This window comes from Rhinatrema bivittatum, chromosome 4 (assembly GCF_901001135.1).
Source record: "Rhinatrema bivittatum chromosome 4, aRhiBiv1.1, whole genome shotgun sequence".
Taxonomy (NCBI): Eukaryota; Metazoa; Chordata; class Amphibia; order Gymnophiona; family Rhinatrematidae; genus Rhinatrema; species Rhinatrema bivittatum.
The window spans coordinates 441,948,744-441,975,332 of NC_042618.1; the positions used below are offsets into that span (position 1 = coordinate 441,948,744).

Below are 26,589 nucleotides of genomic sequence, written 5' to 3' on the forward strand. Positions count from 1 at the left end.
TTCAACAATTATTGCTTTCATCAGGGGCCAATACCTGCTCTCTTTTCCAGAAGAATAGTTAACAGCTTGTTAAAAAGTAACAAATACTTCATCTTCTCTAACAGCAAAAATTAACGTACCTCAACACAGACTGAACAGCTCACATACTTAAAATGGCAGTGTGCTGTCAAAGGCGCCTGCTTATCCTCAACTATGTAAGCCAGTGGCATTTAACAAACAAGCCAATGGGAAACCCCACCTATCAAGAAGGACACGCCCACAATGATAAACACACCCACTCTCTGTCAAACATTATCGGAGCTAAGCGTACCATTAAAAGTGACATCAGTCAACCCTTTCATCAATCACAGGCGTAAAGAATCCTTTGGTGCACTTTGCCAATAAATATATGCTAAAAGTTGTGTTCAGTCTGGAACTTTTCATTCCAACAAATACATTCAGGGCCGGTGCTGGCTGTTTTGTTGCCCTATACGGACAATTACTATACTGCCATCCTGCATCCCCCCGATTCATTCAGTCTCTGTCCTGGGCCCATCAATAAAAACCCAGCTCCCTCCAGCAATCTATGTTTTTAAAAATTGACATTTGCCCGCTACCTTGTCCCCACAGAACCCATGGTCAGGGGAAGGGTATTAGGTATCCTGGGCAAACCTTACAGCTTTATGCACGCACACACATACACACACATACATACTCTGAATAGCCACACACTCATACAAATTATGCATTTATAATAGATTGTACATAATAAGGAACATTCAATAGTACATTCTTCTGAGGCAAAAATATAAATTACAACATGCATATTATATTTACATGCACTGCTGTGCTGCCAACCAGAAAATCCTGCAAAAAAGTCACTTGGAACTCCTGTGGAATTACCGCATATACTCATGTATAAGTCGAAAGATTTTGGTCAAAAAATCAATCCTTAAAAATCACAGTCGCCTTATTGACGGGTCAATCCACATTTATTTTACTGCCAGTAATTGAAGATGCTGCTTCTGTCTCGTCTACCACTCTTCCCTGTAAAAAGGGAAGTTGCAGGAAAGTAGAGAGGTGCCAAAGGAAAGGAAGGTACATGCCGTCAAGGAGGAGGGGTGAGATGTGGAAGAGCGGCATTGCAGCCTCGCTGGCATCGCTGCCTCTGAAGTCTCCTCGCTGCTCATTGCCGAGGGGAGACCTGGGACTGAAGGAGAGAGATCGCGGGAGGAATCAGCCAGCTGGCAGCGGGAGGTGGTATTAGCGATCACCATTGCTGCCAGCGGCGTCTTCCTCCCACGTCACACTGCTTACTACTTCTGGGCCTGATCTTACCGCTCCTGCCTCCACTGATAGCTGGACGGCCCGACGTCCTGCCACTGCCGACTCCCCCTTCGACCTGCGATTGGGTAAGTCCCCAATCTTACTGCTGCTGACCAATTAAAAATAAATAAAATAAAAAATGGAGACATTAGTGTCGGGATCTTGAGGAAGCCCCGACACTGCAGCAAGGATGGCTGGGCCTACATGCTGATGTCATCATTGATGTCCCAAGCCAGGGTCTGATTGGCACATTTAGAGCCACATGGTTCAAAACACATCATTGGGACCCCGCAGGGAAGGAGAGAGGATGTGCCTGAGATACTGCAAGTTTGTCATCATCCTCATAAGCTCCCGGGTCACAGAAATTTCTTAATTTGGGGGCCCAAATGAATACCCTCAATTTATACATGAGATCAACTTATACATGAGTATTTACGCTAGACTTTTTATAATTTTTTTTTATATACCGACAGTCATCTGAGATATCACATTGGTTTATATTCAGGTACTGTAGGTATTTCCCTATCCCCAGAGGGCTTACAATCTAAGTTTTGTACCTGAGGCAATGGAGGGTAAAGTGACTTGCCCAAGGTCACAAGGAGTGACAGCAGGACTCAAACACTGGTCTCCTGGTTCATATCCCACTGCTCTAACCACTAGGCTATTCCTCCTCCCTATGTGTGATGGGTGTTGGCTTAGCCCTCAGAAAGCCATGAATAAATAAAATGAACATTACAATATAATAAACATCCCATACCATAATAACCCTAACTATGAGCACTCAAACAGTAACAACCTTATCTATGTAAAGGCAACTCTGCACATATTACACAAGACCCTAGAACACCATTACACCTCCTATAAACAAATCAGACTGTTTATAGATCCTTACACAGAAAATACAAGCCAGCAAAACACCTCACTTTGGTCACACATGCTGAACAAAGACAGACCCTGACTAAATACAGAATAAAGAGACCAGAAATTATAAATAGAAATGTGCAGAAAAGAATTGAAATCACAATAAGCCAGCCTCTATATGCAGAGCAACAATGAATAAACAGAAGCATTACCATTCTTCTTAAAACATTAAATAATAAAATCAAGAAATATAAAACATCAATCATAATAGTAAAATCATATTCATAAAAATAAAATATTTCAAACCAGTTAACAAATAGAATATCCAAAATAAAATATTTCAAAACATCTAATGGATACAAAATCTAATTATTAGAAAATGTATTAATATTTCCCAAAATACAAAATATTTCAAAACAGCAGAAACATCAAATTACACCCCATAATTACAACTAATAAGGATTTTAAAATCTCCTGCTTTCCATACCTGGGATTTTTTGATTTCCAGTCACCCGGAGATTATCGTGGATTGGGGGAGGCAGGGCCGTACAAACCTTATCTTTCACTTTCTCTTACACACGCACATATACACATGCAGACTAACACATTCACTCTCTCTTTCATGTACATGCCTATGGTCTCACACACACACTCGCACTCTCTCTCATATACAGGTGCTCTTTCCCTCACAGACACACAGGCTTTCACAGGCACACATACACATGCAAACAGACACTCACACACACATAAGCACATAGGCTCTCACAGATACACACGGCCTCCTCTTCACTTCGGGCTGTGATGGGATGAGCTCCACCACAGCTCCGAAGGTCTTCCGTTCTCTTTGGGCTGTGGTGGGATGAGCTCCACCATGGCCCCACTAATCTTCCTGTGCTGGGAAAGAGAGGGGAAGCTATGTGCGCAGATTAGAGGGATGCCTCCGTGGCCTCTCCTTATTTCCAGCTGCCTGCAGGATGAGCTCCGCTGGCGGCCCACAGTGTCTCTTCTTAGGCCGGCAGCTCTGCAGTCTCTCCTGCTGCCAACACCTCCCCAGGTGTGCCGCCCCGTGCAAATGCATGGAATGCACACCCTCTTGTGCCGGGCCTGAATGCATTCCATTGCAAACATAGCCATGATTCTGGAAGTAAGATCACTAGATTCTCACAACAATAATTGTAAACGACACCACATTGTTTTGGTTTTGAGGTGTTGGAGTGGATTCTTGGGTATTGTGGTGATGACCACTCCCATGGGGAGGAGCCCCGTGAGGAACCACAGTACTAGGCTAGACTCGACTCTAGACACGCAAACACAGATTTGTCTTTTATTATACAGCAGAATGATACCACCAGAGGTGGCAGTAGTGAGGTGATCCAGAGGTAGCAGTCCAGGGGCCCTCAGCAGAGGAGACCCGTCTCGCAATAATAGTATAGGGAGTGCAGGATGCAGGTTCCCAGTGCTGATCTGTAGATGAGACAGACTGACAATGTTAGATTACTCACTAAGTTGGTAGCTGTATAGATGGGGATCCCAGGAGGCAGAAGTAGTTGAATACAGGCACCAAGGCAGGGAGAGCAGGCCCTCGAGGTGCGAGTACCTGATCCCTGATAGGCTCCTGAAAGCAAAGGGCCCCGGAGGAGTGGGTACCCAGGTTAGAGAAATGCCCCGAAGGGCAGAGAGAGCTTCCAGCAGCAGCAAGAAAGCGGCAGAGTAGCTTAGACCGGACAAGTCCAATCCTTGCTAACTCGATTTGTTAGCAAACAAAGGGCAGGCTAAATACCGGATGGCGTGACTTCACTCGAGGGGGCCGCCCCCGAGGTTCCTGCCATGACGTGGGTGGTGTGTGCGCGCGCACCCTAGGAGGCCCTCAGGAGAAACATGGCGGATTGCCTTGCCATTGCCGTTCCGGGGATGGACTTTGCGGTAGCCTTCTTCCCAAGGCTAGCAGAGAGAAAGGTGAGGCACAGAGGTCGAAGCCGTCTGAGACCGGACGCAACACACATTCCTTAATAAAACACTGCACTGTCCAAACACTGCACTGTCCAAACCAAATATCCAAATTACTACCTCCACCTTCCTCTATTCCTGATGCCTTTCAACTAGCTTGATCACTCCATTCTTATACTTCACTTTCAATGCATATCCAGCATAGTTCTCTGCTTCAACAGCAGGGGAGAAGAAAAACTGTTACTTCACACATCCAGCAGAGCTCTCTGCTTCAACAGCAGGGGAGAAGAAAAACTGATACTTCACGCATATCCAGCATAACTTCAACGGCAGGGGAGAAGAAAAAAGTATTCACACTCACAAAGCGGGGAGTAGCTGGCTTGTTACGGCGGTTACTACCCAAACCAAATGTGCCTGATACTTCACTTTCGATGCATATCCAGCATAGCTCTCTGCTTCAACGGCAGGGGAGAAGAAAAAAACTGATACCTCACGCATATTTATTTATTTATTTATTTTATTTAACTTCTTTTACTATACCGACACTCAAGACCAGGTCTTATCGTACCGGTTTACATTAGAACAAGGGGAAAAATCAATTAACGTATAAGTGGAAAAGAGAAGTTACATTAAAACAGGGAGAGTAAAAACATATCCAGCATATCCAGCATAGCTCCCTGCTTCAACGGCAGGGGAGAAGATAAACAACCAATAAGGGCTGTATAACATAATCTGGGTAAAAACAAATAAGCATGGTTGTAGCTTGCTTATTGCGGCGGTTACTACCCCTACTACCTCTAACTAATCAAGCTAGATATTTCACTTGGATGCAGCTACATCACCGCTCTCTACATTAATGGCGGGGGTGGAAGGGAATTAGAACCAAGAGCTAAAAGAAACAGATAAGTATGAGAGAAAAAATGAGGGAAGCTTGCTGGGCAGACTGGATGGGCCATTTGGTCTTCTTCTGCCGTCATTTCTATGTTTCTATATGTTTCTATGATGCCATTAAATAAATATAGACCAATCTATTATCTTATTCAAACCATTTGGCTTCATGATGTTAAGCTTGTAAATCCATCATTGTTCATGCTGCAATAATACCAAGTATAATCATCTCCACAAACATTCTACTGGGTTCTTCTAAAGCTGAAAATCACAAGTCTTTGAAAGCGTGATGAGCAATTAAACAGCGTGCAACTAAGGAGGCTTCTGCTGCTTGTTGGCGAATAGCATGTGGTGCTCTATCATGCGTGTTTTTAAAAGTCTTTTGGTTCTACCCACATAAATCAAATTGCAGGGGCACCATTAAAAAATATGCAGCCCCTTTAGTAACACATGAAATATAAGTCTCAAAGCATGTGACACTATTCAAAGGTAACTTGTCACCTTCAAATGCCCGGGGACACACTGAACACAGTGTCCATGAGCATAATGTCCAGCCGGCTTGTCAATGTTCAACTTGGTGGATCTGCCTTCATTATAAACTGAATGAATTACCAAGTCACGTGTGTTGTGCCCTCTCCTTAGTGCAAGCAAGGGCAATGACTGAAGCACTGCATGAAGTCGTCACACTGCCTGGTGCTTCTTAATGCTTCTCTGCACTTGATCAATTTGTGTTGAGTACGGAAAAGCACACACCAAATGTGAGTCGGAAATTGGCGGTTGGGGGACCAATAATAATTGCCGTTCACCCAATGTGCCCTCTTATATGACAGATGCAGGATACCTGCTTCACATATCTAACTTGCATTTCAGCAGCTCTCATCTTGTACTCTGTTACTGTGGAGCACAGACATCGCAGTCTGAGAAACTGTCCAAAAGGAAGGTTGTGTCTCAGTTTCTGTGGATGGCAGCTGGAATAAGCTAACAGTGTTTCTGTCCATAGGGGGTTTTTTTTATAGATAGATGGGAACAGATCTGTTTTTCAACCTTGTTTGTAGTGTCTAAAAAGGGCAAACTAGTTTCAGTCACTGAAGCCGTAAACTGTAGATTACCAGCACAGCCACTGAGCCATTCCAAAAAGGCTGGTGGTAAAGCTGCCCCCACCCCCCCATCCAGACTGACAGGACAAGAGGCCAACCACCTCTCTTCAAATTGTCCTACCTACAGGCTTGCCACATCAGAGGTCATCGTGGCCCCCATGGCGGTGCCTTTGATCTGCTGAAATACTCACATTGGATTAGAGGTTATCCCAAGTTTCTTAGAAATTCAGTTTTTCCATAGGCAACTGAAGTGGGAGAGGAAGAAATATATAGTGGAACCAAATGTCAGCAATTTATTTATTTATTTAAACATATTTATATTCCGCCGACATTAACAATGTCATGCTAAGCGGATTACAGTCCTAACATAAAATGCAAAAGTAAAACACAAAATGCACCGGTTGTGCATTTAAAATAAAATGTTAAAAAGACCAGACAATTAAAAACCATCATTGCGGTTTCATCCAGAGTCACTTGAATAGGCCTCCTGATATAAGAGCCCCCTTTAAGTCTTTTGCAAAATATTTTTAAATCCTGTTGACTTCTAAACTCATCTGGTAAAAGGTTCCTTCCTTATTGTCTGCTAGAACAGTCTATTGCACGTGGGATTATCCTGTGTGAAATGGACTGGACTAGCAGCACCCAAGGAAAGAAAATGTTCAGGCAAGTATAATTTCATCATAAAGCTGGTCCTGCAATTGATAGAGCCCGACTGCTGGTTTCTTGCAAATGAGCCAGTTTTACACTAGGAGCATCAAGAAAATGGTGACTACCAGAGCAAAACGTTCTTGCCAGAAGATAATCCTTGAAGTGTTTGGCTAAGTAACCAGGATCATCATCACACAATGCTTTAAAAACCAGTATAAAGATTTTAAATGTAAAACTGGAAGCCAGTGAAAACTATATTTTTAATAATGGAGTTACCTGATCCCGCAACAGGGCTCCCCGGGTCAAGCGCACAGCTGAATATTGTTAAAGCTGCAGAGCCCACATGTGAGATTTGGGAGTCCCATGTATAGGGAATTACAATAATTTATTGTAGTTAAATCAGAAGCTTACACTAGTGTATGAAAATCTGAGATATCCAAAAACGGTCGTAAGTGATGTAAAATAAGAACATAATGGACGATTAAAATCTAGTCTGGAGTCAAACTGAGTCCTAAATTGCACACATGCTCAGAAAAAAAAAGCTATTTGTTCACCATTGATCACCAGATCAGGAAAATTCAAAGGTTTTGGTTTCCTGGTAATCCAGAGAGCTTCAGTCTTAGCAATATTTAAAATTAGGGCAATACTAGTCACCCAGTTGTTTACAGCAATCAAACAATGCAATATTTGGGATATAGCACCTGCTACATCTGGTAGCACTGGAAAGTACATCTGGATGTCATCTGCATAAAATCTAAAATGAATATTAGATGAATCTAATAATGTACACAGAGGTTGTAAATATTTTAAAAAGTGTGGAAGAGAGACCTGAACTACCCCCACTGAAAACTACGCAGACCTGGAAAAACTTATCTTAACCTGTTGCTGATGCATAATTAAATAAGATTCAAACCATTTTAGGACTTTTCCTCCAGTCCTCATCTCCCTTACTCTAGTAAGTAAAATAGAATGATTAACAGAATCAAAGGCAGAACTATTGTCTAAAGAGCTGCAACAGACCCACCTGTATCCAGGATTTGTAACAGATAATCATTCATGGAGACTGATAATATCTCAGTACTATGCAGTGGCATACTAAGGGGGGGGGGGGGGGGGGTGCAGGACGAGTGGAGCCGATCCCTCTCATGTTAGAAGAAGAGGAAGGCCTCCAGGCTTTGAGCGGTGGAAGCACTGGAGTGCCACAGGTCTGTAGCCGGCAACTGCAGAGCCTTTTCTTCTTCCCATTCCCCCGCAGCCCGGAAAAGGACGTGGTGGGTCCGCGCAGGTGGGAAGAAGGAAAGGTCATGCAGTCTCAGCCTGAAGCAGGAGGGAGAGCAATAGCGCTGCCCCCCTCCCCTTCCCACCGCAGATGCAGGAATGGAGCCACACCGGCTCCCGTGCCACCTCAAGAAAAATGAAGAGTCCCCGTCTGTCGCAGGGGCTGAGAGAGAAAGCTGCTGTAGTGCTTCTGATGGGGAGCGGGGTAGGAAGTAAGACAGTGTTTGTGTCTATGTGTGTGTGAAAGCATGTCTGTGTGTGTCTAGAAGAGTCTGTGTGTGTGTGTCTAGGAGAGTCTGTGTGTGACTGTGTGGTAGAGCATGGCTGTGTGTGTGTCTAGGAGAGTCTGTGTGTGTGTGTGTATATGGGAGTGAGAGTGCATGCTTTGTGTGAGAGAGGGAGCTACGTGAAGGGGTCTGTATGTGAGAGAGAGAAATGAAGGGAGCCTGTGTGCAGGGGTGTGTGAAAGAGTGTGCAAGAGAGAGAGGGGAACCAGAGATCACTGGGGGGAGGGGAGGAAGGATCGAGAATTGAGGGGGGGAGGAGGAGGGACAGAGAAGTAAATTGGGGTGGGGGGGGGGGTGCCAAAGGAATTATCCACCCCCAGTGCCAAATACTTTAGATTCGCCACTGGTACTATGATTTTGTCAAAATCTGCATTGATTTTCATGCATAACAGTCTTGAGTTTGCAAAAAATCCTTCAATTGAACAAAAGCAGCCTTCTCAAGTAGATTTCCCCCAGGACACCAGATTGGAAATTGGATGGTTCGACAAATTTCCCCCCTTTTATTTTTAACAGAACAAATCACAGATTTTTTTTCAAAACCTTAGGAACTATTCCCTTAGAAATTAATTAATTTAATCAAAAGATCAATAAAATCATCCTTTATACAATATATGATAAAAACTTTATTATCCTGCATCCATGGGGAAAAGGGTTACTGGTTAATGAAATTTGTCTGAGAACCCTTTGTGGTTCCTGCTTCAGCCCATCCCTTCCCAGGAAGCAGCAGGAGTGGAGGGGGTGGAGGGTGAGGTTATATTTACATTTATTAAGATTTATAGACCGCCTAACACTAAAAGTCCTAGGCCGTGAACAAAATAACATACACAATTTGAATCAGAAAACAAGAAATAAAACATACAATTAAAATAAAAAATGAAGATATATTACAATAGTGCAAAAAAAAAAAGAAAAGAAATATTAAGTCAAAAAGTTGATAAACACAAGAGTTAAATGATAAAAACAAACTTAATCATAAGTTAAATTGTTAGAGTGGACAGGTGCAGATCAAGGACAATTATTCTGCTCCCTTATCCAGCCCCTTTCTTCCTGTCATTTACCCCACTGAAGGTCTTACCTGGGCGAGATGCATTTAATAGAGCATTCCAGATTCGTAAAACAGACATTACTTTTTGAAAGGAGGTGACAAGTGATCCATTACAGTTTCAACCATTTGCAGCTATCAGGAACTCTAGGAAGCCTATTTAAAATTCATGGTAATCTGTTCTATACCAGAACTGTGCTGCAAACCTGCTGTAGTATTAATGTTATAGTTTCCCAAAGAGAAAATACTGAACGTGCACTTTGTGATGAAAAAAATGTTAAAATGAAGTGTTTTGCTAAGCATTTTATTTGTCACTTCTTATACGTTTGGGATTTTATCTAGTTTTAATGTTTGTTGTACCAGATTTGTACAGTGAGAGGATTAGCTGTGGATTTGACACAAGGGTGAATCTTACTACGGTAGCAGCTACAGCAAGGCTGAACTTAGGAGAGTGCGGGACCCAGGGCAAATCAACGCAGGGCCCTAGAATGCTGAAATGATAGTGCTGGGCCTATCATGGTGGTGTGGGGACCAGGGCAGTTGCCCCTGTTTTCAGCCTCCCTCCCCCCCCCCCTTTCCCCTGGTGTGAGAGAGGTTTGCATACCTATCATACCCCCCTGCCTGGGTGTTTCCAGGTGTCCCAGAAAACACTGTAAATCAAATCACAATTCTATTGTTAGCACAGTTTGCAGAGTTACCTTCTATTGTTAACCAACAGCCCCAGTTTTCTCCTTTTTTTTGGAGTGGGCACATATTTAAGGTTAATATAAGGATCAGGGAGGGAGGGAAGAATTTTCACAGAGCTTGCCTCTGCAATATCTATGGGGCAAATATGAGCAAAAAATATGTATAGATCTTAAAATCACATCTATGCACGTATTCCCCCCACCCACCCCCGAGATGGCCCTTTTTTTCCCATGGCTAATCTAGCCGCCTACTGAAACTTGGTGGCTAGATTGAGCCGCAGTGACGGAGCACAGTTTTCACTCTTTGAAAATTGTTCTCCCTTTGAGAAGATTTTTATTTATTTATTTGATTTACATTCTGCTGTTCAGGCACTTTCAGAGTGGATTACATTCAGGCACTGTAGATTAATGCTAGAATACAAATATAATTAAGGCTTCCTAGGTTTCTCTGATTCTGCAGGTTTAGAATGTACTCCCTGCTGAAGAATGTCCCTTATTTATCATTTTCATATTTTTTTTTTAAACTACTAGTTTGCATTAATAACGGAGTGAAGAGAGAGAAAATCCATGAAAAATATTCCTTGGGGGCTGACTGCTTAGGGCAAGCTTAGCATTGCAACAAACACAATTAAGCAGGTAGGTCGACTGTGTACATCTGGGAGAGGTGACAGACTGAATAGTGACAAACCACCAGGTCTTGATGGTATTCATCTCAGAGTTCTAAAGGAACTCAAATATGCAATTCCAGACCTGCTGCTATTAGCCTGTGATTTATCATTAAAATTGGGCACTGTACCTGAAGAATAGAGGTTACCTAATGTAATGCAACTTTTTTTTTTTAAAAGAGATCTACCAGTGAGCCTGATGGTGCTGTGTAAAAATGGTGGGAGCTATTGTAAAGAACAAAATTACTGGGCATATGGTTAACATGACTTAATGGGAAGGAATCAGCATGGATTTAGCCTTACTAATCTATTAGAATTCTTTGAAAGTTTAAATAAGCATGTGAGTATTACTACTGTCTGAAAACATTAATGCCCAGAAGTATTCGAAAGGAAGTAGATGAAGGCAATACAGGCAAAATAGAATTTAAAATTAAACTTTTTTTCATATGTGTATACAAGAAACAAATACTGGATGACTGCGGACAGGTCAGGATTGTCTGTTCTTCTTGGGAGTTTACATTTAAATAATATTGAGCAGCTTTCCTCCAACTACCACATTAATTGGGGACATTTAAAGGAGGTTCTATGATGTTTCACATCATATACTGTATAAATAAATAGACAAATGACTTTAATAATGGAAGCCAGGATTCAAAATAAGCTGAACTCCTAAATTAAGCTTTCAGCTGAAAATTCACCTAAATTTAAGGATCTAAAAATGAACATCCTAAAAGTAGGCCTCCTATTCCTTTGCCTAGATTTAGGACCCTAAGTTAGGGATCTAGTGCTGAAAATCAGTGCTAAGCTCTTAACTTCCTCCCTCCCACTATGCTCCTGTAGCCACCCACTCTTTGGGCTCCTAAATTTGGGAACCTAGTGAAATTAAGAGCCTAAATTTAGTAGGAACTCAGCTGGGCCAGTTTTAGCTCAAAATGTTTTATTAGGTACCACAAAAAACAAAACAAAACTGTACATGACCTGGGATGAAGGGTTCATATGCAACCCCAAGTAACAACTTATGATGACAAACATAGAATTGTTTTAAATGTCTCATGTCCCCATCACCCCTCCCCCTAAAGTCCTTAAGCAGATGTAGTGTTGTGTCCGCATTCAACATAAAAGCCATACATGTAGGCCTATAGATCAGTCATTCAAAATCAAACTCCTGGAACGGTGTGGCAACGCTTGAAGGGAGGAGACCCAAATCAACAAAAAGCGTCGTCTGTGTTGGGGTGAGATTCGTGACGCCATATTGTCCATCTGCGTCATACGGTGTAGAGGATTACGCCATAGCCAGAAGGAAGGAGCATCTTTCCCTTTGCAAATTAAGAGTCACTTTTTTTCCCCACAGCACAAAACAAACGAGGTCCAGAGCCCCGAATCAGCAGTGGGGGAATGCAGTCAAATAACGATACCTTCGGAGAAAGGGGAACTTGAACACCTAGCAGGACTCCAACATAGCCCGCCATTCGCCCCCAGAACCGCTTAACAGAAGGGCATGCCCAAAAGGCGTGGGATAAAGTACCAATTGCTGTACAACAATGCTCGCACATGGCTGAAGACGTCAACTGAGAATGATATGCAACTTGGGGGGGACACAAAAGCTCTCCGAAGGAATTTGTACTGCATTTCCCTATAATACATATTAATGGAGATTGCTTAAAACAGGAATAAAGAGCAGATGAGGTAATCATAAACACCCCGTCCTTGTTCCATCTCTCAACTAAAGTGGAACATGTATCTATCTTGGCAAGCTTATGCAAACCCTTATAGTGAGTGGACCAAGATATGGGTTGTGACTTTTCAAACAGAAAGAGGGCGTCTAAAGAATGAAAGACTGCGGGCTGCCTGGAGGTCAGTGGCAAGGCAGGGACATAATGTTGTATTTGTAAATATGCAAAGAAATGTGCATCACTCAGCCCATATAAACCTTGAAAAGTGAGAATTCTGTCCTCATCCCGTGGCCAGTTTTTAAAGGGGCCAATTCAGATTCTCCATTCTCAAAGTCAGATATCTAAATCAGCACAAAAATCTGAGGAGTGAAGCAAATACTTTCTTTCCAGGGCAATGCGTTCTCATTATTAAAGTGTTAGCCTATACATTTACGGGTAGATTTTTAAAGAAGCGCATGCACGTCCATGTGTGCGCGCAACCTGGTGGGCATACATGGACGTGCCAGTTTTATAATATGCGTACGCCGGCAAGCGCATGTTATAAAATTGTTGGATCGTGCGCACATGTGCGCTGCATTTTTTAATCCACATATGCATGGGGGGGAGGATTTATACAATTCCCATGCAACGACGCATCCCAGCCTTTCCCAGTTCCCTCCCAGTCCGCTCCAATTAAGGAGCGGACTGGGAGGGAACTTCTTACCCTCCTTTCTAACCTTTCTTCCCCTTCCCCTTCCCCTCTCCTCCCCACCCCCTATCCCTATCCTAGCTAATCCCTTTTTTTACCTTTTGCTTCTCAACAGGAGCTGTAGCAAGTTGCATGCCCCCCCCCCCCCCCGCCCTCCCCGGCTCAGCGGCAAATGACCGCTGTACTGGCCATTTCAAGCCCCGCCCCTTTATCTGGGCCCAGCACTTCGGCGCGAAACGGGGATTATGCACGTGGCCGGGCCCCTTTGAAGATGTGCGCAGTGCGCGCAAGGCCCAGCCACATGCGTAACCCCTGGGGTTTTTTTTGCGCGCAGGGGAATAAAAATGTGGCCGTTAGAATTATTCTGCGGCAACAGAATTCCACATATCTTGGCACAGACAACTATAGGGCTTGCTTAGATGTATTAAAACAGCCGGCATGCATCAAGCGAGACAGACAACATGGCCATTAGATGTGGAGATGATAATTTTAGATATTTACAGACAAGGCAGCTCATGAACCTTGTCTCTGTGCAGGCCACACTGAAGCATGCATACAGCGTTGAGATCAAAACAAGACCCATGTCTCATCCTTGGTAGGACAGAGTAGGCTTGGCATTCACCTGGCTGGAAGAGATAGGTCACATCTGTCGCCCCCTAGCATTAAATTCCTTGCAGCTTCTGCATGGATTAAAAAAAAAATTCTTAAATTTAGAACTTTCAAGCAGAAGTTCCAAAAAGGTTTTGACTGAAGTTGCGGGTTGTGCAATTTTTTCTGTGAATTCTTCTTTTATTTTCTCATCAAGAGGCTGTAGAAATTTAAAATCTCGGCCACATCATGTACTGCTTCCAAACTGTGCAAGCTAACATAAAGTTACAGTGCTTGTGCTCCTTTTTATTTTTCTGTGATTCTTTGGTCTGAGATGTAAATCTGACTCTTTAGGAATAGCGCAATCTGGCTCATAATATCCCTTCGTAGTTTGTTCCAGTTCTGATTTGAATTCAAGGAACTCATTCTGCTTTATTTGTCTTTTTTTTTGTTTTGTAGTTGATCTACCGAGCTATGGCGCCTCCTTACTCAGCTGAGGATCCCTATAGCACAGAGGCACAGGAGCAGCTGAAGATCACCAACCTCCGGGTTCGGCTGCTGAAGTGGCAGCCCTGCCCCTGCCAGGGCCATGAGAGGAGCGGGAAGCCTCAGCACTTTGCCCACTACGCCATCTATGATCTCATCGTGAAGGGGAGCTGTTTCTGCAATGGCCATGCAGACCACTGTGTCGCTGCTGAAGGGTTTAGGCAGGTCAGGGATCTGGGCATGCACCATGTGGTACGTACACTGCACACAGTATTCTCAGTGCAAAGGAAGCAAAGAGGTTAGCGGAGGTCACTTGTGGCTATACTGAACAACTGCAGTGTGACCTGTGTCCCAAGCATCACAAGCTCTAGCTGAAAAAAAAAAATTCACATTTTAGAGTGAGCTGTAAGGCTTCTTCTTTTAGTTCTTTCAAAATGGAGGATTTTATGTAACGGGGTGTACATTTTTTTTTTTTACCCCTTCTTCCAGAGGAGCTATTTGTAGGATGCTTTAGCACAGTGGGACTCCTTTGTCAGGGGGGCGGGGATGTATTCCTCATCCAAGGTGTACTATCAAGGTCTCCTTGAGAGTGCATAGATCACCCAAATTCTTACTTTAATGAGATGTGATGCTGGTCTGAAAAGCCACACAGAGGGAGCTGATTTCATTTTCCTGAGGTATGCAGGCCTTCCCTGAACTGCAATTTGTTAACAGGAATTTAATATTTTTTCAAAGAAAATCTCTCAAAGTCCTGAATATGGTTTAATTTAGCCTGAAGTGCATTAATTTGCTTTAGTTCTTATATTTTTGTATGAGCTCATGTTTCAGTTGCCTGTGCTGTGTTCATCCTTTACATGTTTCAGTGTGACGCCTCCATGGGGTTCTGATGAAGATCCGCTCTTCAGCCATCTATGCCGTTTTCCTGCTTTACATGCTTCACTGCATTGCCTGTATGGGATTTTGATGCAGTTCCACTCTTCAGCTGTCTGTGCAATGTTCATACTTAGCATATATCACTGTGGCACCTGCATGCGAATCTGATGATTAGCCTCCCTTCAGTTCTCCATGCTCTTTTACCTGTATCACCTGCATGGGATTCTGATGACTAGCCTCCCTTCAGTTCTCCATGCTCTTTCCCTCTTACCTGTATCACCTGCATGGGATTCTGATGACTAGCCTCCCTTCAGTTCTCCATGCTCTTTTACCTGTATCACCTGCATGGGATTCTGATGACTAGCCTCCCTTCAGTTCTCCATGCTCTTTTACCTGTATCACCTGCATGGGATTCTGATGACTAGCCTCCCTTCAGTTCTCCATGCTCTTTTACCTGTATCACCTGCATGGGATTCTGATGACTAGCCTCCCTTCAGTTCTCCATGCTCTTTTACCTGTATCACCTGCATGGGAATCTGATGACTAGCCTCCCTTCAGTTCTCCATGCTCTTTTACCTGTATCACCTGCATGGGATTCTGATGACTAGCCTCCCTTCAGTTCTCCATGCTCTTTCCCTCTTTTACCTGTATCACCTGCATGGGATTCTGATGACTAGCCTCCCTTCAGTTCTCCATGCTCTTTTACCTGTATCACCTGCATGGGATTCTGATGACTAGCCTCCCTTCAGTTCTCCATGCTCTTTTACCTGTATCACCTGCATGGGAATCTGATGACTAGCCTCCCTTCAGTTCTCCATGCTCTTTTACCTGTATCACCTGCATGGGAATCTGATGACTAGCCTCCCTTCAGTTCTCCATGCTCTTTTACCTGTATCACCTGCATGGGAATCTGATGACTAGCCTCCCTTCAGTTCTCCATGTTCTTTTACCTGTATCACCTGCACGGGAATCTGATGACTAGCCTCCCTTCAGTTCTCCATGCTCTTTTACCTGTATCACCTGCATGGGAATCTGATGACTAGCCTCCCTTCAGTTCTCCATGCTCTTTTACCTGTATCACCTGCATGGGATTCTGATGACTAGCCTCCCTTCAGTTCTCCATGCTCTTTTACCTGTATCACCTGCACGGGAATCTGATGACTAGCCTCCCTTCAGTTCTCCATGCTCTTTTACCTGTATCACTTGCACGGGAATCTGATAACTAGCCTCCCTTCAGTTCTCCATGCTCTTTTACCTGTATCACCTGCATGGGAATCTGATGACTAGCCTCCCTTCAGTTCTCCATGCTCTTTTACCTGTATCGCCTGCATGGGAATCTGATGACTAGCCTCCCTTCAGTTCTCCATGCTCTTTCCCTCTTTTACCTGTATCACCTGCATGGGAATCTGATGATTAGCCTCCCTTCAGTTCTCCATGCTCTTTTACCTGTATCACCTGCATGGGAATCTGATGATTAGCCTCCCTTCAGTTCTCCATGCTCTTTTACCTGTATCACCTGCATGGGATTCTGATGACTAGCCTCCCTTCAGTTCTCCATGCTCTTTTACCTGTATTACCTGCATGGGAATCTGATGACTAGCCTCCCTTCAGTTCTCCATGCTCTTTTACCTGTATTACCTGCATGGGATTCTGATGACTAGCCTCCCTTCAGTTCTCCATGCTCTTTTACCTGTATTACCTGCATGGGATTCTGATGACTAGCCTCCCTTCAGTTCTCCATGCTCTTTTACCTGTATCACCTGCATGGGATTCTGATGACTAGCCTCCCTTCAGTTCTCCATGCTCTTTTACCTGTTTCACCTGCATGGGAATCTGATGACTAGCCTCCCTTCAGTTCTCCATGCTCTTTTACCTGTATCACCTGCATGGGAATCTGATGACTAGCCTCCCTTCAGTTCTCCATGCTCTTTCCCTCTTTTACCTGTATCACCTGCATGGGATTCTGATGACTAGCCTCCCTTCAGTTCTCTATGCTCTTTTACCTGTATCACCTGCATGGGAATCTGATGACTAGCCTCCCTTCAGTTCTCCATGCTCTTTTACCTGTATCACCTGCATGGGATTCTGATGACTAGCCTCCCTTCAGTTCTCCATGCTCTTTTACCTGAATCACCTGCATGGGATTCTGATGACTAGCCTCCCTTCAGTTCTCCATGCTCTTTTACCTGAATCACCTGCATGGGATTCTGATGACTAGCCTCCCTTCAGTTCTCCATGTTCTTTTACCTGTATCACCTGCATGGGATTCTGATGACTAGCCTTCTTTCAGTTCTCCATGCTCTTTTACCTGTATCACCTGCATGGGATTCTGATGACTAGCCTCCCTTCAGTTCTCCATGCTCTTTTACCTGTATCACCTGCATGGGATTCTGATGACTAGCCTCCCTTCAGTTCTCCATGCTCTTTTACCTGAATCACCTGCATGGGATTCTGATGACTAGCCTCCCTTCAGTTCTCCATGCTCTTTTACCTGTATCACCTGCATGGGATTCTGATGACTAGCCTCCCTTCAGTTCTCCATGCTCTTTTACCTGTATCACCTGCATGGGATTCTGATGACTAGCCTTCCTTCAGTTCTCCATGCTCTTTTACCTGTATCACCTGCATGGGATTCTGATGACTAGCCTCCCTTCAGTTCTCCATGCTCTTTTACCTGTATCACCTGCATGGGATTCTGATGACTAGCCTCCCTTCAGTTCTCCATGCTCTTTTACCTGAATCACCTGCATGGGATTCTGATGACTAGCCTCCCTTCAGTTCTCCATGCTCTTTTACCTGTATCACCTGCATGGGATTCTGATGACTAGCCTTCCTTCAGTTCTCCATGCTCTTTTACCTGTATCACCTGCATGGGAATCTGATGACTAGCCTCCCTTCAGTTCTCCATGTTCTTTTACCTGTATCACCTGCATGGGATTCTGATGACTAGCCTCCCTTCAGTTCTCCATGCTCTTTCCCTCTTTTACCTGTATCACCTGCATGGGAATCTGATGACTAGCCTCCCTTCAGTTCTCCATGCTCTTTTACCTGTATCACCTGCATGGGATTCTGATGACTAGCCTCCCTTCAGTTCTCCATGCTCTTTTACCTGTATCACCTGCATGGGATTCTGATGACTAGCCTTCCTTCAGTTCTCCATGCTCTTTTACATGTATCACCTGCATGGGATTCTGATGACTAGCCTTCCTTCAGTTCTCCATGTTCTTTTACCTGTATCACCAGCATGGGAATCTGATGACTAGCCTCCCTTCAGTTCTCCATGCTCTTTTACCTGTATCACCTGCATGGGATTCTGATGACTAGCCTTCCTTCAGTTCTCCATGCTCTTTTACATGTATCACCTGCATGGGAATCTGATGACTAGCCTCCCTTCAGTTCTCCATGCTCTTTTACCTGTATCACCTGCATGGGATTCTGATGACTAGTCTCCCTTCAGTTCTCCATGCTCTTTTCCTCTTTTACATGTTTCAGTGTGATGCCTGCATGGGATTCTGATAACTAGCCTCCCTTCAGTTGTCCATTCTCTTTCCCTATTGTATCTGTATTTCCTGCATGAGATTCTGATGACAAACCATTCTTCAGCTGTCCATGAATCAGTGTGATGCCTGCATGGGGTTCTAATAAACGTCAGCACAAGAATAGCCCGTTTTATTTTGATACATATCAGAGGGACTGGCTAAGCAGGAGGAGTGAGAAAGGGAGCACTAGAATATTTTGCTTGTTTTAACTGGCAGCTAAATTATTAAAACACTTTTTTCTAGCAAGTACGGCTGCCTTAACCTTCAAAAGTTTCAAAATGAATGTGAAATCTTGCGGCTGTTTGATTGATAATTCTTTATGAAGCAGAACAGAAGCAATGGTCTGCATTATCCAGATGTTTCTCTTGCATAATTTTCTAACTGGGGGTTCTACATACAGCTGTTTGATCGCTGCTGTAGGACCTGCTTGCATGAGAGGTGGAAAAAGTATTACAGCCGGGAGCACAGCTGGAAGCCATAGTGTAATCACAGCTCCCATTCATGTGTCTTTGTGTATACCTGTTCCAGAAAGAAAAAAGAACAGTCTATCCATAAATCAGAAGGAAGCGGTTGCATAATAACTTATTTAGTACTTCTAGTAAATGCTACTACACACGCGTTTCATATTTTCTTTAAGCATCCATAATACAGTGCTTTTAAAATCTAGCTGGAGATTTAAATCCCGTTCCACATAAGAGTCACTATGATGTAGGGCAGATTAGCAAAAGGAATGGGAGCATTTCTGGTAGTTGCCCATCTCCTGCCATTATTAGCTCTCCTCTTTCTGACTGCAGCACCTCTCTGCTTCACTTCGTCAGCCGCTCTGGACCTCTGATCATTTTACTAATATCATGATTCACATTTAGCTCATGAACGATAAGTTAATATTTCCAAATCTCACAGCTGTCATCCTTTGCATAAGAAACCCATCGACATCTTCTATGGGCAATTATAAACCCAAGGTCGTTCAGTTTATAGTCACTATGACAACAACAATGTCAAGAGAGGGTTGTGTCTTCTCCCTTCATCCACTGAACCTCGACGTGCCCTGTGGAGCCCCCATGAACATGTCTATAGTACCAGAATAATGCAAAATTGCACAAGTCTGCAAACATAATCTGTAGAACTGACAGCCTTACTTTGAATTGACAGGAGCAGCATTATCAAATGCAAGGGCTTTGTTTACACAAGGTATTTTGCAATGATAAGTCAAATGAAATGCTCATTGGAGATCCTAGAAATGGCAAAGTTCATTGCTTAAATAACAAAAGACACCTCTGTACCTAGGGATACCTTCAAAAGGAGGGATTTTGTTATCAAGAGCTATTAGAACAGGGCTCTTTAGGAGGGGGTTCTGACTGACAGAGGATTATATTACTTAAAGCAAAAGAAGATAGTAACAGAAGTTGTTAGCAGATTTGCCCAGTTGTCCCTACCTACTGTTGTCAAAAACCCTACTGGACTTTCAAGCTTCTTCCTCCCTTGTCCTCACCACTTCCCTCTGTCTATCCCACCATGTAAGCCTGAATTTTGTCACTGTATCGGTGGCTACCATCAACAATGGTAGGTGATTCTAGGTATTCACTACTTAGAGAAGGATTTCCTCACATTTCTTCTAAGCCTTCCTCCCTTCAGTTTCATATCATTGCCCTTTGTCCTTGATTGTCTTCTTCTAAGGATAAAGCTACCTTCTTGTACCCCTTGGAAACTGTGCAAATATTTAAATGTTTCTGATACACCTTTTTTCCCTGGAGAAAGACTGACAGTACTATTGCTTCTGAGGATCATTTTTTTCTTACTGACAAGAGTTGGGGTTTTTTTCCCCACTGCTTTATGATTATTACATTTATATGCTGCAATGTCCATGCAATATGACCTGTGCGCGTCACGAGCCAGCATTCATAAATAAATATGAAACATATGACACATACTCAGAATACCTCATTTCTTAAAAACCTGCTTAAAAAAACAGTGCTTTAAGTTTCTTTCTAAAAAGCCTAAAATCATCCTCATCCCTCAGCTGTTGTTCAAGGACATTCCAAAAAGTGGGTCCTACCATGGAACAAACTCTCGAAGCCAATATTCACTAGGCTGGGTAGTGGACAAGATATCCAGCTAAGGTTAGGCAAATAACTTGTCCCATATATTCAAATAGATAAACATCCCCTTGAATATGAAAATATAAATTATCCGGCTACATATAGCTGGGTAACTTTAGGCCTAACCAGCCAGTGTTTAAATATGGATGATTAGGCCTAAAGTTGGCTGGCCTCGTGGCTGGATAAATGGCTAGTTACCCGGATATCTTCAAAAGCCATCCAGGTAACTAGTGCTCTTTACTAAAGTAAATACAATAAAATTGTGAGCCTCCCGGCCCAAACTCCTCCTCCCGAGTATCAACCATTTGCTACCCCAGACCCCTCTCCCAACCCCTTCATCCTGTAAAACTGTGATGCTGGGCCTGGCTCTCTCCCTTCTTCCATGCCTGCTAAATAGAGTCCTTAAACCCCACCTACTGCTCCTCCCCCAGCATCCAACACCCTCCCTCCCTTCCACTTACCCATCTGGTACCTTAACTGGGCCAGTTCTTCTGCCAGGGTTGCAGAGCAGTGCAGTTCCAGCCACTGCCAGTATTACTCTGGTGATAATGCTAGAAGCATAGATGTGCAATAGTTACCTGGCTAGAATTTAGCTGGATATGCACCCCCTATTTCTATTTCCTTGTGTTTTTAAAAAATTTTAAAACTAGGAGTACTTACTAAATTTTGATCACCTGAATGCAGCAAACAGCCCACAGAATATTTTTCAGCCAACTCTACCAACAGGTACCCATCAACATGTATTGTTTTTAAAAGCAGAGTAATAACTTTAAACCAAATTCTCTCTAAAACCCGGTAGCCAATGTAGATTTTCCAGTACAGGAGATACATGCTCATAGGGCCGGATTTTAAAAAGGTTACGCGCGCCAGGCCGATTTTAAAAAGGCCCGGCGACGCGCATAAGTCCCGGGGCTTGCAAAAAGGGGAGGGGGCGAGGGCGGTCCAGGGGCAGAGGCGGGGTCAGGCTCCCGGCACAGCGGCCATATTTGCCGCTGTGCCAGGGATCGCGCGCTGCCAGCCGGCCGGCGCGCGCAACTTGCGCCTGCACAGAGGCAGGCGCAAAAGGTAAAATAAACATTTTGGGGGGGATAGAGTAGGGCTAGGGGGGAAGGTTAGGGGGAAGGGGTGGGAAGGTCAGGTTAGGGGGAGGGAACGGGGGAAGGCAGCGTGGCTTGGCGTGCACCCCCTTGCGCGCACCGACCCCTCATTTTATAACCTGCGCGCACATGTATGCCTACGCGCAACCTTTTAAAATCTACCCCATAGTATTCATCCCAGTTAAAACCTGCGTTGCACTATTCTAGAAAAGCTATAATGTATGAAGGAAAACCGTAGGCAAATCCACAAATAATACATTACAATAATCAATTTTGCACATGAGGGCCTGGAAGGCTGTATAAAAATCCGACTTTGTTAGTAAAAGCTTTAGCTGATGATTCAGTTTTAGTATTAAAAAGGCATCCTTAGCTAACATCCTTATATGAGATTTCATTGATAACTTAGTATTTAATAAAACCCTGAAATTCTGAGCTTCTGTGATACTATTGAGGGTTGTAAAGTCCTTTAAACCTTATTTGATTCTCTACAGCTTTAGGAGTTTTCCATGAAATTCACAACACTACCATTTCTTCATATTCAAAGCCAATTTGAACTTTTTCAACCAATTTTGAACTGCTTCCAAATCCTTATTAAATTTTTCATTTTGTAATGAGCCATCTGGATTATACTGCAGACAGAACTGTAAATCATCTGCATAAACTCTATATACAACATTAGTGAGCTGAATCACAAGGTAATCGGTTGCAGATAGATATTAAATAATATTGATAGCGAAGTGCCTTGAGGGACCTCTGAAGACAGGTATTGCCAAGACCATGATTTATCTCGTTGAGTCCTAAATGATAAAAACGAGGCAAACCAAACTCAGACAACCAAAGAAAGACCTATGGACTGGAAACGAGATAACATTATAGTATGATCAACTGAATCAAAGGCCAGATTGAGCTAATTAGAAGCACAGAATGCTCTTTATCAACTTCTTGCAGCAGATAAACCATCAAAGAGACAAGCAGTGTTTCAGTTCCACAATATGCCCTAAAACCTATTTGATAACGGTCCAAAATGCCATCCTCGCTTACATAATTTCTCCAATTGAATTGCCACCCATTTTTCTAAAATCTTTGCTACTGAGGGAAAGTTCAAAATTGGCCGATAACTTTATTGAGGAACATTACTGCCCTTTAATAATGGTGTAAGCACTGTTTTCTCTAGCACTGCGGGAACTCTGCTCTCATTCAAGCACTTAATCACCAGGGATGGTAACTTTCAACCGAGTGCGCGTGCGCCCACATGAACGGGTATGCAGTCGCGGGCCCACGTACGCTGGGATTTTAGATTGCCCGTGCAAGTGTGCCCAGGCTACTTAAAATCTGCCCAGCTCGCGCACATAGACTCCTCCTAATTTTAAGCAGTTACGAGAGGAAACGTTATTCGTGTCTTTCCTTAGGACTTGTCAGCTTTTACATGCGCGAGCGAGCACATTTTAAAACATGCGCGTGTGAAGGAAATAACCAGTTTGCCCAGTCTATATCTGGGTTATCAGTTTACTTGGACCCCTCACCCAGTCAGCTGTTGGCTATAATGAGTTAAATTATCACCCTGCACCTCATCAGATGCAGACAAATCATTCTGAAGATTCACTAAGGTTTGTTAAAAAAAAAAACAACCCACTAGCACATTACAATCTACCTGTATTGCTCCAACTGCCGGAGACTGTGTGGTTAAAGACTTAACTACGGCAAACAACTCTTTAGGTTGATTCAAATAATTTTTAATACGACCAGAATATAAACCCCCTCTAACTTTTTTCACCTCTGCTTTATATTATTTCAAGGATATAACAAACTCTAATTTATGCACCTCTTACTTCATCCTATGCCTCTTTCTCTCACTTCAATGTAACGTTTTCCTTTTGTGTTTTAACTCGAGAGAGCACCATGGAAACCTTCATCTACGCTTATTAACCCACGTTCAGGGGCAACTTGCTCAAAAGACATTTGCTACTGATCAGACCCCTGAGCTAAGTTTTTAAACTTTCACAGCCAACTTCTCATCACCAGAAACAGTCTGACTCCTCCCTACCTTAAACTGATCTACATTCACCTTTTTGTTTTTACTTTTTTTTCAACCATTGTAAACCTGCAGGTAAAAGAAGCTTAAAAGATCTGGAATAGAATTTCTTCATTTTTCATTCCATTATGGGGGGTAATTTTCAAAGTCGTTTCCGCACGTAAAACCCGGTTTCATGTGCGTGTGATCGTAGACTGGGGCTCTGTGAAGTACACGTGCATAACCGCGCAGAGCGGCGTTCTGGGGGGAGGGGCAGAGTTAGCACTTGCAATTCTTTTATTTTTAAAAATCTATGGGGTAGATTTTCAAAAACGGCGCGTTGGCATACTTTTGTTGGCGCTCCAGGCGCCAACAAAAGTACGCGGGATTTTAGTAGATACATGCGCGCAAGGCTACCGATTCCGTGTAGCCGGCGCGCGCCAAGCCGCGCAGCCTACCTCCGTTCCCTCCGAGGCCGCTCCGAAATCGGAGCGGCCTCGGAGGGAATTCGCTAACGCCCTCCCCTCACCTTCCCCTCCCTTCCTCTACCTAACCCACCCCCCCGGCCCTGTCTAAACCCCCACTACCTTTGTTGGGGGATTTACGCCTCCCAGAGGGAGAAGTAAATCCCTGCGCGCCAGCGGGCCGCTGGCGCGCCTAGACGCAACCCGGGGGCGGTTCCGGAGGGCGCGGCCACGCCCCCGGACCGCCCCAGGCCGAAACCACGCCCCCGGGCCCGCCCCCGAAACGCCGCACCCCGCCCCGAAAACGGCGCGCCACTAGGCCCCGCCCCCGACACGCCCCCCTCGGAAAACCCCGGGACTTACGCGAGTCCCTGGGCTCTGCGCGCGCCGGTTGGCCTATTGAACATAGGCGCACCGGCGAGCAGGGCTCTTAAAATCCACCCCTATGTGCACAAGTTAGCTCGCACAAGTTACGCCCTGCTTGGAGGAGGTGCACTTTTGCGCGAGGTAATTTGTGTGCGCATCACCCGGCCAATTGTCTGACAGTGTTCAAATTGAATTTCAACATGCCTCTTTCTGAAAGTCCTTGGTAAAGTCTGTGTGCGCAGTGTCCAGGCAGACTTTACTGCTATGGGGGCTGGTTGATAATTACCCTCTATGCTATTCATCTCTTTATCCTCAAAACATGTCATTAGCAACAGGGGAAAACTACACTGATTGTCTCTAAATGGCCAGGATTACTGTCTTCTCCCAGTTACAAGGGCGTTGCTAGGTACTCGTCTTCTCTTCTCCCCCTGCCCCCCCCCCCCCCCCCCCCCTGGATTGCCAACTTTTCCACAGACCAAAACTGGACACTTGGGGACGATGGAGAGAAGAGACACCTGATCCTCCCCTCATTTGCATACATTTTTATAAATATACCAAACAGATCTTGAACCTGCCTTCTCTCTTGTCCCTCTGTTCCTTCTATTCTAGCATCCCCAGGACAATAGCAATGAACAATCCACCAATGAATCAACAGCCCCAAAGAGCTATCAATGATGAGTGATGCACTCATGAATCTGTTTGAAACACCATAAGAGTGATGGACCATAATCTGCCTAGATGCATGCATTCCATTAATGGTGTGCGCACATGTGTTTTATGGGTGCATTGCTCACTTTTCCTAATGTTTCAGAAATGTTATGAGTGCAACAATCATCCATACCCTTTGCTTGTCTCTTCTTAAGATGCTCCCACTGCTGGTTGAGGGACCCTGACCCAGCACAGCACAGAGACACTTAAATTGAGCTTTTGGGTTACAGAATTGTAGAGATTTAAAAACTGTGCTGCCTTTAATTTGATCCTGAAAACAAATTGGCAATGAATCCTCTGAAAAAATGAATTACAATTAAAGTATAGTAAACCTTCCATACCAAAACACTTAACTGCCAGCATTCAAATAGTAACGATCCTACCTATGAAACCACAACATTGGGGGAGTAGCCTAGTGGTTAGATCAGTGGGCTATGAGCTAGGGAAGCCAGTGTTCAACTCCCACTGCTGCTTCTTGTGACCTTGGGCAAGTCACTTTACCCTCCATTGCCTCAGGTACAAATTTACTGCCTAATTCACTAAGGCTTTTCTTCCATTCTGAATCAGGCCCTTAGATTGTAAGATCTTTGGGGATAAGAAAATACTGGCAATACCTGAATGTAATCTGCTTTGAAGTGTCAAAAAGCAGAAAAAATATAATATTACACTAATACACCAGTACACCTCCTATCAGGAAAATCGAACAAGCCAAGCTGCTACAGATCCTTACACAAATTCTACACACTAGCAGATTACCTTATATTGGTTACAGATGCAAAATGCAGACAAATGCAGACAGAAGAGACCATAAAATGTAATCTAAACATGCAGACAAACTCAACTTGAAACTGCAAGAAGCCAGATGCTGTATGCAGTGCAACAATGGAAAAACAGAAATATCTTCATTCCACATAAAACAAAAAAACTGTGAAATATAAAACATCATAATAGTAACTCCTTTGAAAGAATAAACATTTCAAAAAAGCTGATGAAAAGAATATCCAAAAACTCATAAAAATTAAAAAAAAATTCCCAAACACCAATAAATTATTTTAAAACCGCAGACACAACAATTAATACCCAATAATACAAACAAATAAGGATAAAACAAATCCCCTGAGGTATTGTGTGATCTCCTTTCTTCACATGTCATCGTATACTTTGACGACATCCTCATATTCTCCAAGACATAGGACCAGCATCGAAAGCATGTGAGACAAGTCCTGCAACACTTGTAGGAGCACCAGTTTTACACCAAACTGGAGAAATGCTCCTTTGATCAGGATGAATTGC

General features: G+C 43.7%; 1 protein-coding gene across 1 annotated transcript in view; it reads left to right on the forward strand.

The window, feature by feature from the left end:
- Positions 1–26,589, forward strand: part of NTN4 (netrin 4) — a 105,421-nt gene that overhangs the window by 31,739 nt on the left and 47,093 nt on the right. The window contains exon 3 of the mRNA XM_029601579.1: positions 14,113–14,391. Within this exon, the coding sequence (XP_029457439.1) occupies positions 14,113–14,391 (279 nt within the window). The remainder of the gene's footprint in view (positions 1–14,112; positions 14,392–26,589) is intronic.